This window comes from Equus caballus, chromosome X, assembly GCF_041296265.1.
Source record: "Equus caballus isolate H_3958 breed thoroughbred chromosome X, TB-T2T, whole genome shotgun sequence".
Taxonomy (NCBI): Eukaryota; Metazoa; Chordata; class Mammalia; order Perissodactyla; family Equidae; genus Equus; species Equus caballus.
In genome coordinates, this window is record NC_091715.1 from 96,220,326 (window position 1) to 96,235,241 (window position 14,916).

The 14,916-nt window shown below is 37.4% G+C and overlaps 2 protein-coding genes across 8 annotated transcripts in view; both read left to right on the forward strand.

Moving 5' to 3' along the window:
- Window positions 1-14,916, forward strand: part of DIAPH2 (diaphanous related formin 2) — an 814,964-nt gene that overhangs the window by 181,093 nt on the left and 618,955 nt on the right. For all 7 annotated transcript variants that reach the window (XM_023634106.2, XM_023634104.2, XM_001914669.6 and 4 more), the window contains one exon: window positions 2,958-3,097. In XM_023634106.2, coding sequence (XP_023489874.1) covers window positions 2,958-3,097 — 140 coding nt within the window. The remainder of the gene's footprint in view (window positions 1-2,957; window positions 3,098-14,916) is intronic.
- RPA4 (replication protein A4) lies at window positions 4,254-6,382 on the forward strand. The gene has a single exon (XM_005614325.4). It carries the CDS (start codon window positions 4,693-4,695, stop codon window positions 5,482-5,484), a length of 792 nt encoding a protein of 263 aa, XP_005614382.1. The 5' UTR covers window positions 4,254-4,692; the 3' UTR covers window positions 5,485-6,382.

Below are 14,916 nucleotides of genomic sequence, written 5' to 3' on the forward strand. Positions count from 1 at the left end.
TACTTGTTGCTTTAATTTTTCATTCAATATTAGGAAAAAGTGACATATAGTGGAAAAAGAAGTAACCCGAGGACCAGAATATTAGTGTTTTATTCTCACAACCTCACTAATTATGTGAACTTGACAATCACCTGGATTCTCTATTTCTGTAATGAGGGTATTAGAAGAGCTGATCTTTAAGGGCTGGTCCAGCCTTTACATGCTATCATGTTTTCAAATGTGAGCTTATCTTAAAACCCCAAAGTCCTTCTAAGCTTGAGAAAAGGCATTTGTTCTATAAAGTTATATATTCTCTGTCTTGCTCCATTAGATTGTTTGCTTCCACTCCTTATAACTACAGAGTATACTAAATTACAAAACTTAAACTTGTTTCTAAGACTTGGGGGAGAGGTGACTCCCAATGTGATGGGCTGGCCCAATTGTTCCATAGAGAGTATCTCAGCCACAACCATATGAAAGAAGGGAACTAACATTTTCTTAACAGCTTACTATGACTACGAGACAACACATATGAAATGCCCATTTTAGGCAGTTTATATGCATTGTCTTAATCCTCATAACAAACATGAGGGGTAGGTGTTTACTACCCCTCTTACCATAGATGAACAAACAGGCTTCCAGAGATTAGTTCAATAGCCTGCTCAAAGATTACCTAGAAGGTTAAATGAGGGGCCCATGATTCAAACCCAGTGGCAGTTGGAGCTGTTTGACCTGTTACTAGCATCTCTAAATATCTTGTAATGGAACATCTCAGAATTGTCATATTCTGAAGCAAAACTAAACTGAGTTTAGAAGCTTCAGCATGTTGAAACTTATCAGTCATTCACCCATTTGTTTATTCACCATCTGTTCATCCATCCATCCATCCATCCATCCATTCATTCATTCAAGAAATATGAATTGAGTATTCACTGTGTGCCAAGCACTGTGTTAAGATCTGGAGATACAGTGGTGAACAAGGTAGGCAAGATTCTTGCCTCATAGAGCTTATGTTTTAATCAGGAAGACACAGTAAACAAACAAAGTGCTAAACAAGATAAACTTATATAGAGCTAATACTATAAATGAGATTTGAAATGGTGTTGTGATGATAACTGCAATGTGGAGGAGCGAAGACTACTGGGCTGAGCCTTAAATGATGAGAGCCAGCAATGGAGAGATCAGGGGTAAGAGTCTTGTAGGCAGAGAAAACAGCAAATACAAAGGTTATTCTACACGAATAAGCTCTATATACAAGCCTCCAGGGGCTCAGTAGGGCCTTATTATCCACTAATTAAGAAAAGAAGTTTTAGGATCATATGAAAGTGGTATGTGACTTTAGGCTTGCAAAATTTTACACTATAAATGTTTACGTGCTATTATTCTTTGTGGATCTGTAGCCTTAAGAGATGGGTAAATAAGCTATAGATATGTGAAAATGATTTCATGGTGATGTTTGTACTCACTGTGCCATCTATGTGGTGATTCATCCAGTGGACTTCTTGAACATCTACTGTATAGCCTAACAAAGCAAGAAAAATCAAGTCAGTGGCCATTCCACAGCATCTGGAGCTAACAGTGTGAAATGGTATTCCTTGTTCTGTAATTGTTGTGGACAGATTCAATCACAGCAGACTTTTGTTGAGGCTCACTAAAGTCAGTCACTGTGTTAGCTTCTTGGCATACATGGAGTTCCCAGTCTAGAAGAGAGATAGACACAATTATGACCTCTGTCCCAGTGTCTTAAGTGCTGTAAGAGTGACAGTGCCACAGTGCTATAAGGAAATACAGTTCCCCTACCTAGGACTTTAGCAGACTTTAAACATTTACTATTTCATGGAATTTTTAAAAATTCAGACATTAAGAATGATTGACAATTTCTATATTGAAGAGGCATTCTCAATAAAAAGCCAAATAGCATGGAACCCTAGGGAATCCATTTCTCATTATTAACACATTGTTTTTTAAAAAAACTTCTATATCCTCTAATGATATGACACCTACCAAATGGAAAAAAAATGCTTTCCTTATTCTAGCTTAGATACTTAGCAGAAACTGAGTGTAATGCGTATGAACTTAGAAAATGGGACTCGGCTACAGTTTTAATTCAGGGGGATATGTTTGTAATATAGAAAAGGGGAAGTTATGATTATGTGTGTCCAGAATGTGAAACTGTGAGTTATTAGTACAATGAATGTGTTGATGATGTTTTTCTCCCAGCCTTTCCTCCAAACTACTTACATAGTTATGGCAAGGTGATGAAGCTAAGGAGCTGTGATGAGATAATGAGTTCTAGAAATAACTCCACGTATATTGGAAATTAAGCTAAAATCTAGTTGCTATCAGATAAATGCATTTAATGACTTTTTAAGATTAATCTACAACATAGGAGTAAGATAGGAAGGAATAGTTGAGGATTGGTGAATGCTTTAGACTAATTTGATTAACTAACATGCTAATTGGAGGCTATATTGTTTTACATTTTAATAACCATTTTCACTTGTTTTTTGAGATAGGCTGATACTCTGATATATTTCAATAGATTTAGGTTATATTTAAAGTTTTATATAAAATTTGGTTCACTGCATTTTGTGGAATAGAATATAAATATCTTACCTGGGAAAATTAAGATGATGATTTCTAAATGTTCATCCTGTAGTTAAGGAGGACCAGCTAATGTTAATCCTAATGCTTGGACTGTAAATTTAAGCATCCTTGTCAGTGGTACTTTATGCAACTCAAGTCCATATTCTATTCAGGCCATGAGCACCAACAGTGTAATTTTCTTTTAAATGAGGCTGAGGAGAGTATTGAGATTTATGCAAGATGATTTTACCACATCGATTCTATGACCAAGAATTTTTACAGGCCTAGCACTCTGCACACATTGCACTGTAAAATATTTACATATTCTATGCATTATTTTATTTTAAAAGTTTTTTTGAAAACCTGTCATTTGTCTAAATTTTTTTTTATAGGGAGGACTGAAAAACAGCAAACATGAATGCACCCTGTCTTCACAAGAATACGTTCATGAATTACGATCTGGTATTTCAGATGAGAAACTTCTTAACTGCCTGGAATCTCTGAGAGTTTCTTTAACCAGCAATCCTGTCAGGTAGGTGGTTTTTATTATTTTGGTATGATTCATACAATTTGTCCTGTATATAATCGTTGGGAATATAATCAGTTATGTCACTGTAACCTCAAGATTTTCTGACCAGAAGTCTGAAGTTAGCCAATAAATCAGCAGTGTCTGATTATGAGGTTGTAAACATTTAAAAAATATAGTTAATCTGGTCTCTAATAACATAACAATTTTAAGAATACAAATATTACTTGGATGTTTAATTTCTCTTTGATTATATAAAACCTGGATCCAGAAGTTAAATATCCACATTTACATGGAAACCTGTGTACTCATATATAACCATTATTATGTATTTATTTGTAAAACAAATTAAGTATATTGGCTCTATGATATTATTCCTTTTTAACCTGAGAAGTAAATATAATTTTATATTCTGAAAGTTTTAGATATACTATTCATACATTTCTGTAATTTGGGATGGCAAAAATTAAATTATTTTAACCAATTAAAGAAATAAGAGAGCAAGTATTAATAAACTCCTCAAAACTCTACACATTTAGGCTATTACCTAACTACAAAGAAGTTTTAAGGAAGTTCCTTGCCAATGGTGGATTCCAATAACTGATGTTCATTTATTAACCATAAAAAAGCTTTCAAATTAATTACACCCAAAATAAAATCTTTTTATAAGAAAATATACATTTTCAATGTAATATGAAAATATTCTGAGATCTGCCTACACAATTGCTAGAATCTTAAATTCAGAAGTTCCTGGATAAGGGTATATAGAAACTATATCTTGATTTTGTTCATGTTTTTTCTAATATATAATGAGGCCCACATATTGTACTTCTCTGACCTATCCACAGAACCTTGAAAATAATTTATTTTCAGTTATTCTGTTTGGATTTATGTATAAATTGAAATATATCATACTATTTATTTTTTACCTTTAGTGCATTTGGCAGAAGAACTGGAAATTTATAATTCTGTAATAAAAAGTTTAAAAAGGCAAGGGTGAGATATGACTTACTTTTGAATGTGATAATCATTCAAAGGGCTGTCTTGCCGTTTCTTCCAGAATGCTTCAAGTTTTAATGATTTGAACAAGGATGTGAGCTCTTTAAGAACAGTAACCATTGTGGTGGCCCCTCCCTCACTCCCCCACGTATCCTCCGGCACTCTACCATAGTGCACTTATGATATGCTCTGAAAAATTTTGTTCAATGGTTAATTGATTGAATAAGTGAATAAATGGATCTTTAAGAAGTGACTATAGAAGAAGTTGTGGCATTCAGGAATGAAGGGGGAGAAAAACCTAGTAAAAATGTATTTTTATAAAGATGGCAGGAGAGGCTTGAAATTACACGCGGGGCTTTGTATATGTGACCCAGCAACTACCAGACGACTGCAAAGAATCATCAGATCAGGCGAGAAGGTGGCAGGTCCTGATTGGCCGGAGACAGCTGCATTCTGGTAGCTGATTGGCTCTGCGGGTCGCGTATTTGTGTCGTCACAAGCCTGGGCGTTCACAAGGAGCCGTCTGTAGAGGTCAGAGCCGCGTGTGGAACAAACTGACCAGAGGCAAACGTCGCCGTGCAGCTGCCTGTGCTGGCCTTAACATGAGTAAGAATGGATTTGGTAGCTATGGCAGCATCTCTGCCGCGGGAGGAGCCAGTGGCGGCAATGACCAACCGTCTCAGGGCGGCGGCACGGCTCCTGCTACTAAGCTCTTCAGATCCAGGGCCCTAATCCAGGAAATTATACCTTGTTCTGTAAACCAGCTGCTCACCTCCACTCTGGTTGATGATGTCTTTCAGATTAGGGGCGTAGAGGTTTCCCAGGTCTCTATCGTGGGGATAATCAGACAGGCAGAGATGGCTCCAAACTACGTTCTTTACAAAATCGATGATATGACCACCAAGCCTATTGAGGTGCGCCAGTGGGTCAGCAATGAGAAAGCAAAGCAGGGGGTGACTCTGCTTCCCGTGGGGGTGTATGTCAAAGTGTTCGGGACCCTCAAATGTTCTGCGGGGGTGAAGTGCCTCGAGGTGTTGAACATCCGCGTCCTGGAGAGCATGAACGAGTTCACCGCGCATGTTCTGGAAACGGGCCATGCGCACATGATGCTGCCTAAAGCCTACCAACTGGCCCCTGTGCAGAATGCACCTGTTACCCCATTGGAGATGGATGGGGTTCAGGAGTCCGGCGAGGACTGCCCTGACTACATTCTGAAGGAGGTGCTGCGTTTGATTCGTGAGTGTCCTCGAAAGGAAGGCAAGAGCCTTCAACAGCTCCAGACCGAGCTTTGCAGCCTGAGCATCAAGACCATCAAGCAAGCCATTGATTATCTGACTATCGAGGGCCACGTCTACTGCACTGTGGATGGGGAGCATTTTAAATCTGCTGATTGAAGCAGCGAGAAGAGTGTTCATGTTCTGAAGACCCTTGCCTCTAGTTGTGAGTTTGACCTGTTGACTTTTCGGAAGTAGATTTTTTCAGCAAAAGATCTCAACTGGCATTCTGTGGAACATCACTGCTTTTCCAACTGCTTTGAACTTTTTTAAAACTATATTTGAAGCTCAGAGGGAGATGGCGCTGCAAAAATTGGACGTTTTATAGGATTTACCAGCAAGCAAATGAAAATACTTCTGGATAGGTGAATTTGGGGGAGAAAAGGTACAAAGAAAGTTGAAAATTATTATTTAGTTGAGTGGGTGCTTCTTTTTCTGAAATAGCCATATATTAGAAGAACATAGATGCAGTCAGGGAGCCAGCTAAGAGGCAAAAAAAAAAAATTGTTGTTTTTACGTTAGACTTATTTTCTGTGTTTGGGTTTAGCTTATTATAGTCATATTATCTCTTGCCAAATACAGTAATTAATTCAAATATGCTAAAGATAGCAATTCATGAATTCAAAGGCTCAGTTCAAGTGTTTATTGAGTGATTTGCTCTTACTACCATAGGTTTATGTTTTTGTTAAAACATAAGATTATACTATGTTTAAATAGCAGGGTCATCTTTGAATACTTTTTTCCTGAAAATGTGATTGTTTAATGATTATTTCAAATATGATGTGGTGATATTTGGATTAAATTACAATCTGTTGTAGTTGCACGGTGCATGGATGCCACACTTTCTGTAAGTTTTTTGTTCGATGTATTATCTATAGTACTAAATGCTATTTTTTAGGTATAACAGGTTTTGTTCTTATAGATTAGGCAAACAAATAAAAAGTTATTATGAGAATATTAAGCCTAGCAAGTTTAACTGAAATTTATTGTAATGTTTTACTAAAGTACTTTTGCAAAATCTTGACTTTCCTGTGTAATTTTTTTCTAAGTACATTTGAAAAAACCTTTTGTGTTTGAAAATTAATAATTTTAGTTATCCAGAATGATTTTTCTCTTCTCTATATAATACCAATAATATATCCTAGTTGCAACAATACATTTTAGTGTATATTATATTAATTACGTGAGAATTTCAAATAATTGAATGAAGTAAGCCCTGAGTTATACATACACTAAAGATGGTATCTTTTAAGTTACTAGTTTTGTTACATCAGAGAAAAGAAAAAATATGTATATATATTCAGACAGGTAGAAGAGAAAAGCATCGCTTGTCTTAATTGGGTCACAAAAAGAAGGTGCAGAAACAGAGAAAATCCCTTAAATGCACCATTGCCATTAATCCAGTTAGGATAACTATTAGCGTATGACCTTTCTTTGCCAGCCCTTATAAAAATTTATCTCCAATTCTTGCTTAAGCTTTCTGAGGCATGAACTTCACCTTTCTTCCCCTCAAAACCAAAGAAATCATAAATGACACTCTTTTGAAAACCACAAATGGTTAACATACTGTAAACCTGTTTGTTATTTGAATTATCAGACACCTTCGCAAATTCTAGTTTTCATAAACATAAGAAATTCGGAACCGCTCTCTTTCGAAAAAGGTTGTCTGTCCTAGGGAAAGTCACACTGTGGGAAAGGCAACCAGGAACATGTTTCTCCTTCAGAATCTCAGTGTGGATAGAAATAGTCTAGGAGACTTAGTATTCTTTTGTGATATCATTTATACAAATCCTAGAAACCTGAGATTAAAATCTGATATTTATGACTTCATAGGTCACTCTGTTAATTGTCAGAGTTGATTCAACTGGTCATTGGAGGGGTAGCCACATTTTTCCCCACTCTAGGAATATTCCTCCAGAACTAGGAAAACAGCAACCAAAAAAAGCCTTCAGTTGCCTTTGTGCCTGGGAACTGGTATGTTGCAACATGTACATCTGAATTTAAGGCTGAGGACCAGCTCCTCCTCCTCCCCCCAACCTCCTCCCATCCTCTCAGGGGAACTGGCCTCTGTCTGTGTCCCCTGGGGTTCTTTTTAACTTTTTTAATTCCCCAGACACTGGTCTTACCCTTAATCTTCTGAATGGAGTCATGTGCTTTAGTGGGATTCTGCTGCAGATAAGGGACTATGATGGAAAAATAGTAAGTAGATCTGGCTATAATATGAGTGGAAATCAAGAAATATTTTTAGGTAGAACACAATTGCTGGATTGTCTTATACGTGTGTATTTGATGCATGTTAAGGGTAGCAGATTTTAAAAATTCATTTTAAACCATTCACCTGGCATGCATATTTCTTTTTCAATCATGTTTGGATGGTGAATGACTTGGCCAGTGTTCCGCTTCCTCTCCAGTCCTGCCCTGTATGTGAACCAAACCTTTGAGGATAGAATACAGATCCTGGGGAAATATCATTGACCATTTTGGGCAGGGACATTTAAGCCTGAGGACCCTGAAGAACATAAGTGACAATTATAATCCACTTGGGGTTGTTTTTCTATGGCTCATAGACATATGAAACATATGCATTTATGTTGAAGTTGATTCTAAATTAACTAAGTAAATTTGAAAATGTTTTCAAGTCAAAGCTAATATTACTGTTTTCATAATTGTTAGTAATCATTTTATTACTTTTAACTACTAAATTTAGATTTATATTTTGAGTATAATCTGAGACATATAAATCTTTTATGTTTCAATTTCTATTTACTTTTTATAATGATAAATCAAGAAAAGTAATGACCAAGAATTATTTGCATTCGTTAAACCTTTAATGGGCACCTACTATATGCATTTAAGTCTTAGCTTTCGTTTTAATAAGCTTAAATTCAATTGACTTCTGAAATCCTTATTAAAAATAAGTTAACATTTTAATATTTATATAGTGCTTGTTATCTGCTAAGCACTATTCTAAGAGTGTGTGTATATGTGTGTGTGTGTGTGTCCCTGTGATGCCTAGATTTATAATCTCAGCTCAGATCTCTCTCTTAAAATTCAGACTCTGTCTCTAAGTGTGTTCCTGGATGGCCTACAGGCATCTTTAAAAATACTAAAAAAATAATAAGAAACACATATGTGTAGCATTTAGTATCCCCCAGGAAGTGTTCTAAGAACTTGAATTATACACATTCAACCAGGGTTTCATTATTATTAGTATTAATGTTCCCATTTTATAGATGAGGAAGCTGAGACTCAGAAAGTTTAAGTAATTTGCTCTGTTTTAATGTTACATGGCTAGTAAGTGTCAGAGCTAAGATTCCAACCCAGGCAGGGTGTCTCCAGAGCCCGGACCTTAACCACTTCTTTATGCCACCTCACAATAAGGCAAGTCTTTTAAACTATCCTCGTTTCACTCTCGTCACATACTAAGTATTTTGACTTTCTTTCATTAAAATTTCCTGACTTGAATAATAATAATAATAAAACCTTCGTGAAATCTTTCAGCAAAAAGTACAAAGGAAAATGTAAAAACACCTGTGTACTCATCTACTAGTTTAAGAAAAAAATTTTTATTATAGTTGAAGAGAACTTAGCCATATAAGTCAGATTAATTTTTAATGACACTCTAACATCCTTTGAGCCTGTATTTTCACTGATTAAAAAATCATCTGAAAGTCTTCATTTTCTCTAATCCAATGCATTTATTTTTTGAAGTGTAATATCTTAAGAATATGTATCATCTCATTGAAAGTCTGTCTTTTTCTGATGACCACGTGGCTCTGTGTAGTGAAAGTTGGGACTTCTTTACCCTATCCATTGGGGATGATACCACTAGTAATTCAAATGCCATCCATATAATATTTATTCCAATTTACTATTACATGATACATTAAGAAAACATTATTTTACTTTTGAGTAAAATTGTAAATATTTATGTTTCTAGCCTTTGGTAATACCTTAAATTGGAGCAGTTCAATGAATAGCACTTAATATTATATGGTTTGTTTTTACATGTCAGCTGGCTATCCAATAAAGCAATAATAAAAATAAATTTCCAGGGCCAGTCCCTTGGCCGAGTGGTTAAGTTTGTGCACTCTGCTTCTGCGGCCTGGGGTTCACCAGTTCAGATCCTGGACGTGGACCTACACACTGCTCATCAGGCCATGCTGTGGTGGCATCCCACATAGAAGAACTGGAAGAACTTACAACTAGGATATGCAACTTTATACTGGGGCTTTGGGGAGAAAAAAAATGGAGGAAGATTGGCAACAGATGTTAGCTCAGGGCCAATCTTCCTCACCAAAAAGAATAAAAAAAATAAAAATAAATTCCCCTTTTCCATATGGGGCTTGTCCCTGTGGAGCTTACATTCTAGTAAGAGGAGTCAGACAGTTTTTGAAAAAATATACGTAAAATGTCAGGCTGTGATCTGTGCTGGGGAATGGTGTTGCTATTTTATATCACATGGTCGGTGAAAACCTCCTTGACTTCAGGGATATTTGAACAGAGGTCTAAAGGAGGTGTGGGAGTGAGCTTTGTGGTCCACTGGAGGAGGAATATTGTTAGAAACAGGAGACAGCAAAAGCAAATGCTTCGCCTGTTCCAGGAATGTCAAAAAGGCCAGTGTGGCTGGAGGCGGAGAATGTAGTCTTGAGAGCCATTGTAAGGACTTTGGTTTTTACTCGGAGAGAGCTCGGAAGCTGTTAGAGGGTTTTGAGGAGAGTAATGGCGTGACCTGACCCAGCTTTTTAAAGGATAAGTGGGGGGAAGCAGGGAGACCATATTACATGTTGCAGTAAGGGAGCTAGAAATCTCACAGGAATCCCAGGGACAGCTGTACAGCAGTGCCTCATGGAGGCCGATATGGAAGGTCATTTGACATCCCAAGGTAGTCCTAGAACCTGGTAATTTTTGTCATGAGCCTCCGTCAACTCAGCAGCAGAAATTCATGGCACATCATCTTGATTTGTCCCATGGTTAACATGGACTCGACATGAGTCTGCTTCTTTTTCTGATAACTGCCTGGCCTTCTCTCTGTTACCCAGTTCAAATTCCTAATGGGGAGACTCTGGTCCCCATTTGTTTCTGCTTGGGTAAAGCTTTTCACGCCAGGCCACTCCAGTTTGCAGTCCCTCTTACGTGTTTGCCTCATCACGGGTCAGGCAACCATCCCTAATGGAGTCAGTTTTGCTCTTGGTAAGGGAGAGAGGGAGGCAGGGTGATGTGGTCCAGAATTTGTCCACCTAGGACTGTTGCCTCAGACGGTGGCTGTGGGGAGTGCCTGCCTAGAAAAGGGATAAGAGCTTGTTAGGCACTGGCCAGGACAGTGACTTTCATAAGGTGAGAGGGAAAGTTACTGCGTGGAGATCTCCTCAAGGTCAAGGAATATGTTTTATTCATCCTGGATATTCAGCATTAAGCATTGTTCCTTGAGGCATCACAAGTTGAGTGAATGAGAAAAAGTGACACACTGCTGCCGTGAAGTGCCTCTAGTGTTCCCATGTGTGTGTGTGTGGGCTTGGAGAGAGGAAGAAAAACAAGGAGTACCAGTGTCCTTACTTTTCCTTCGAGTGTCCTGGGAATTCTTACCAAAGTCTAGTAAGCCACCTCCAATCAGTGGTCTCTCCTTGGACTTTTGTCTACCATTTGACTCTGGTCCAGTCTTCTTTTTTTTAAAGATTGGCACCTGAGCTAACATCTGTTGCCAATAAATATTTTTTTCTTCTTCTTCTTCTCCCCAAAGCCCCCTCAGTACATAGTTGTATATTCTAGTTGCAGGTCCTTCTAGTTGCGATGTTTGGGATGCCGCCTTGGCATGGCCTGATGAGTGGTGCCATGTCCACGCCCAGGATCTGAGCCTGCAAAACCCTGGGCTACTGAAGCAGAGCACACAAACTTAACCACTTGGACACAGGGCCAGCCCCTTTCTTATTCTTGATAGGGGAGATACTCTCCTCCACCTACCCCTCAAAAAACCCTGAAAAGTGGTAGTGGTGGGACTTGTGTCTATATCACATGGTTAATAAGTTCTAGAAGTGCAGTGTAGTATTTTCCCCTCTTGGGAACTCAGAGAACATTAACATTGTTTAAAAAAAAAAAGGCTTTTAGAGCCAGCCCTGATGGCCTAGTGGTTAAAGTTTGACGCATTCTGCCTTGGCAGCCCAGGTTTGGTTCCTGGTGTGGAAGCACACTGCTCCTCTGTCAGTAGCCATGCTGTGGTGGAGGCTCACATAGAAGAACCAGAAGAACTTACAACTATACACAATGATGTACTGGGGCTTTGAGGGAGGAAAATGGAAGAAAAAAGGAGGAAGACTGGCAACAGATGTTAGCTTAGGGTGAATCTTCCCCTGCAAAAAAAAAAAAAGCCTTTAGAATTCCTGCAGGAAAGAAACTTGTTTAACTTTATTAACCCAGAGTTTCCAAGTTAAAAAAAAAACAAACTTTTTTCTTCAGAAATGCTTATGTCTATCCCATGGTATAAATCGTATATCTTCTATTTTTATCAGATTTAAACTCACCAACAGCCATGAGATTTTATCTAACTACCCCCTGCTTTAACATCTCCCTCACAGAAACCAACTAATAAGTCACCAAACTGATACAGCAAACAACGAATTAGTCTTCCTTTTGGACAGAAACAAATAAGCAAATGAGAGCAGTGAAACAACCAAAAAATCAGAAAAGGAGGAAACTGATGTAAGAATAAACCCAAGAATGAGTATAATTTGTATAGCAAGAAGGAAATGACACAGGAAACAAAGAAAAGAAAAATAGTCTATAGAAAGATGAATCACCTTGAATGCATAGTATCTTATATAGCAGTAAAAGAATCCTTGAAATTCAACGGGAATCACTTAATATTATTGTTTTCATTTCCTAGGGCTTCCATTATAGTTACTCCAAACTGGGTGACTGTAAACAACAGAAATTTCTTCTCTCGTAGTTCAGGTGGCCGGAGGTCTGATATCAAGGTGTTGGCAGGGAGGTCCCTCCTAAGGTTCTAAGGGAGGATCTTTATTTGCTTTATCCAACTTCTGGCATTCCTTGGCTTGTGGCCGTGTGCCTCCTGTCTCTGCCTCACTTGTCACATGGCCTACTCTATGTCTCCGTGTGTCCTTTCTGTGTCTCTTATAGGAACACTCTAACTGGATTTGGGGCCCACCCTAATCCAGTATGATGTTGTCTCCATCCTTACCTTGATTACATCTACAAAGACCCTATTTCCAAATAAAGTTATATTCTGAGGTTCTAGGTGGATGTTATTCAACGCACTACAATCGTGCTAAGGAAAGTTATCCTTAAAACCACTGAAATGACAAAATTAAGTTATGTTCTGTTAGGTGAAAACGTTAATTCAGAATGTCCAAAAAAGTAGAACTATGGACTACTTGTAGAACTATCCTTATGTAGAACTATCCTTAATGAAATTAAATCTTGTTGCCCTTGTTCCCTTTATAAAGAAAAATTTTCTGCAGTACCAAATTCTGAGAGAGCATCTCTATGATAGAGTCACACTAGAATGCCAGTAATGACTTCTGATTTCTATCTAGTCCTTCGTCTCTCACTCTCTGTGACCTTAGTCTAGTCAGTGACCTCTTTGGGCCTCAGTTTGTCTATATGTAAATGAGATTGGAACCTTCCAGCTCTAAACTTCTGTGTTCCGTGCTTTCTTTTGCTTAGTTCCAATCCTACTGCCTTTGCTATTGGAACCAGATTAGTGTTTAGAAATGATTTTGAAGAGTGCGAAAAACATTCTTCCATGAGACTAAAATATTTCCTAGCATTCCATTATTTGCTTGCATTTGTAAATATTATATTTAACCAATTCAAGACAGGTATTTATAATTTCCCTTAAATACTGAAGAAAGCAACTTCTAAATCTCTGTTCCATAACTATTTCTCAAACCTGATGTTTGTTAGAATCCAGGCATTTGTCCTTCCGTGGCTAATTCGCTTCCCTACGACAGTTTTAGCTGGTTCCTTTTCATTCAGACACTAGTAAGATAGTAAATAAATATATAAACATGCACACTAATAGCTTTACTAAATATTCTCAAAGCATAGTCATTTCAGAATATTAAATGGAGTCATGAATTTCAAATTCGTATGGTATTTAATCACCTAGATGATAAAGGCTCTAAGAAAGTCAATTCATTGTATTATTTTCTGCTAAAGGCAAGTATTCAAAAATCCCGTTTATAAACCATCATTAGCTGACCATATCCCAAATCACTCCCTTCCTATACATTCCTTCAATATTTATTTTGTACTGTATACGTTACCCTGCACCTGCTTATGCTCTATAGTAGTTTCATGCATGTATGTCTGCTTTTCTCATTTAGATTTTAGACTCCTCTGGGGAAGGGACCCTCTTGCCCTCTTATTTGTTTCATGATGGCAGGTATGGTGTAATTTATATACAGTAATGTGTGATTTGATGTGGCTGTTGACCTACCATCAATAACAACCTATGCTTCTCCAGCAGTGAGAATGAATTTGCATTAATCTGGCACTGTTTTGTGGCCGTGCATTTTTAGATGTAATCAGAGAAAAAGAATGAAGCTAACTTCCTCCACACAGGAATGAAGCCTATCGGTTTAATTTGAACCATATTCATAAGCTACAGATGCCGTAGCGTGCTTTACACAATGGTCTTTTTGCAGTTGCATGGTGAATTAATGAAATTGAATGTTTACAGCTCTATTTAACACCCTAAAAATCCACGAGTTTTGACTGTAAAATAAATCCCAATCTTTCATCACAAATTGCATTAGACTTTGCATATATCATGGTCTGTTTTCGAATGAGAACTATTTAATTTACAGATTTTTGTTCACATTCCTTTACTAAAGTTTATGAAAGGAAGCAATGCCTGCTGAGAAATGACCAATGGGTTTGGACAATTGGATTCCCAACCAACCCATTACAGGATGTATAGGTATTTGGCAATGCATTTTATGAAGATCCAAAGCAATGTATAGCAATAAATCATTGTCACTAAGTTTTCTCAGCACACGACAAAAACAGCAAATATTCGTTTGAAGAATAGTATCAGAGAGTTGTGATTGCATAGAATTCTTTTCAGAGTTGTTGCTGAAATTGCCTTACAGCTTGAGGGGTATTTTACCCCACTAGGAGGCTGTTCTTTCTGTTTTGTTGGGAGTCTTAGTTATCTGCCAAACGAATGGCATAGTGTGTATTTTCACTTCCTGTAATGATTGCTTCCTCAGCCAATGTTTTCAAGCAGGTGAAAACAGATGAAATATTCTTTAGAGTTCATATATGTGTAGTTATTTGCTTTTCCTCTGGAATATTTACTTTTACTTGATATTTTCTAATTTCCCTTTAGATTTAAACAGACTTTTGTAGTGTATTAACAAACATGCATTTTAACATAATCATCGTAGTGAAAATAGCTGACTAATGACAGTAATACAAATTAGGAATAGAAAATGCTTTCTGAATTATGGGTGTTAATACCTATTTAAATAGCCTGTATTAAACTTACTAAAAGCTTGGCAAAGCAGCCACCGTTACTTAGAAATGTAATAT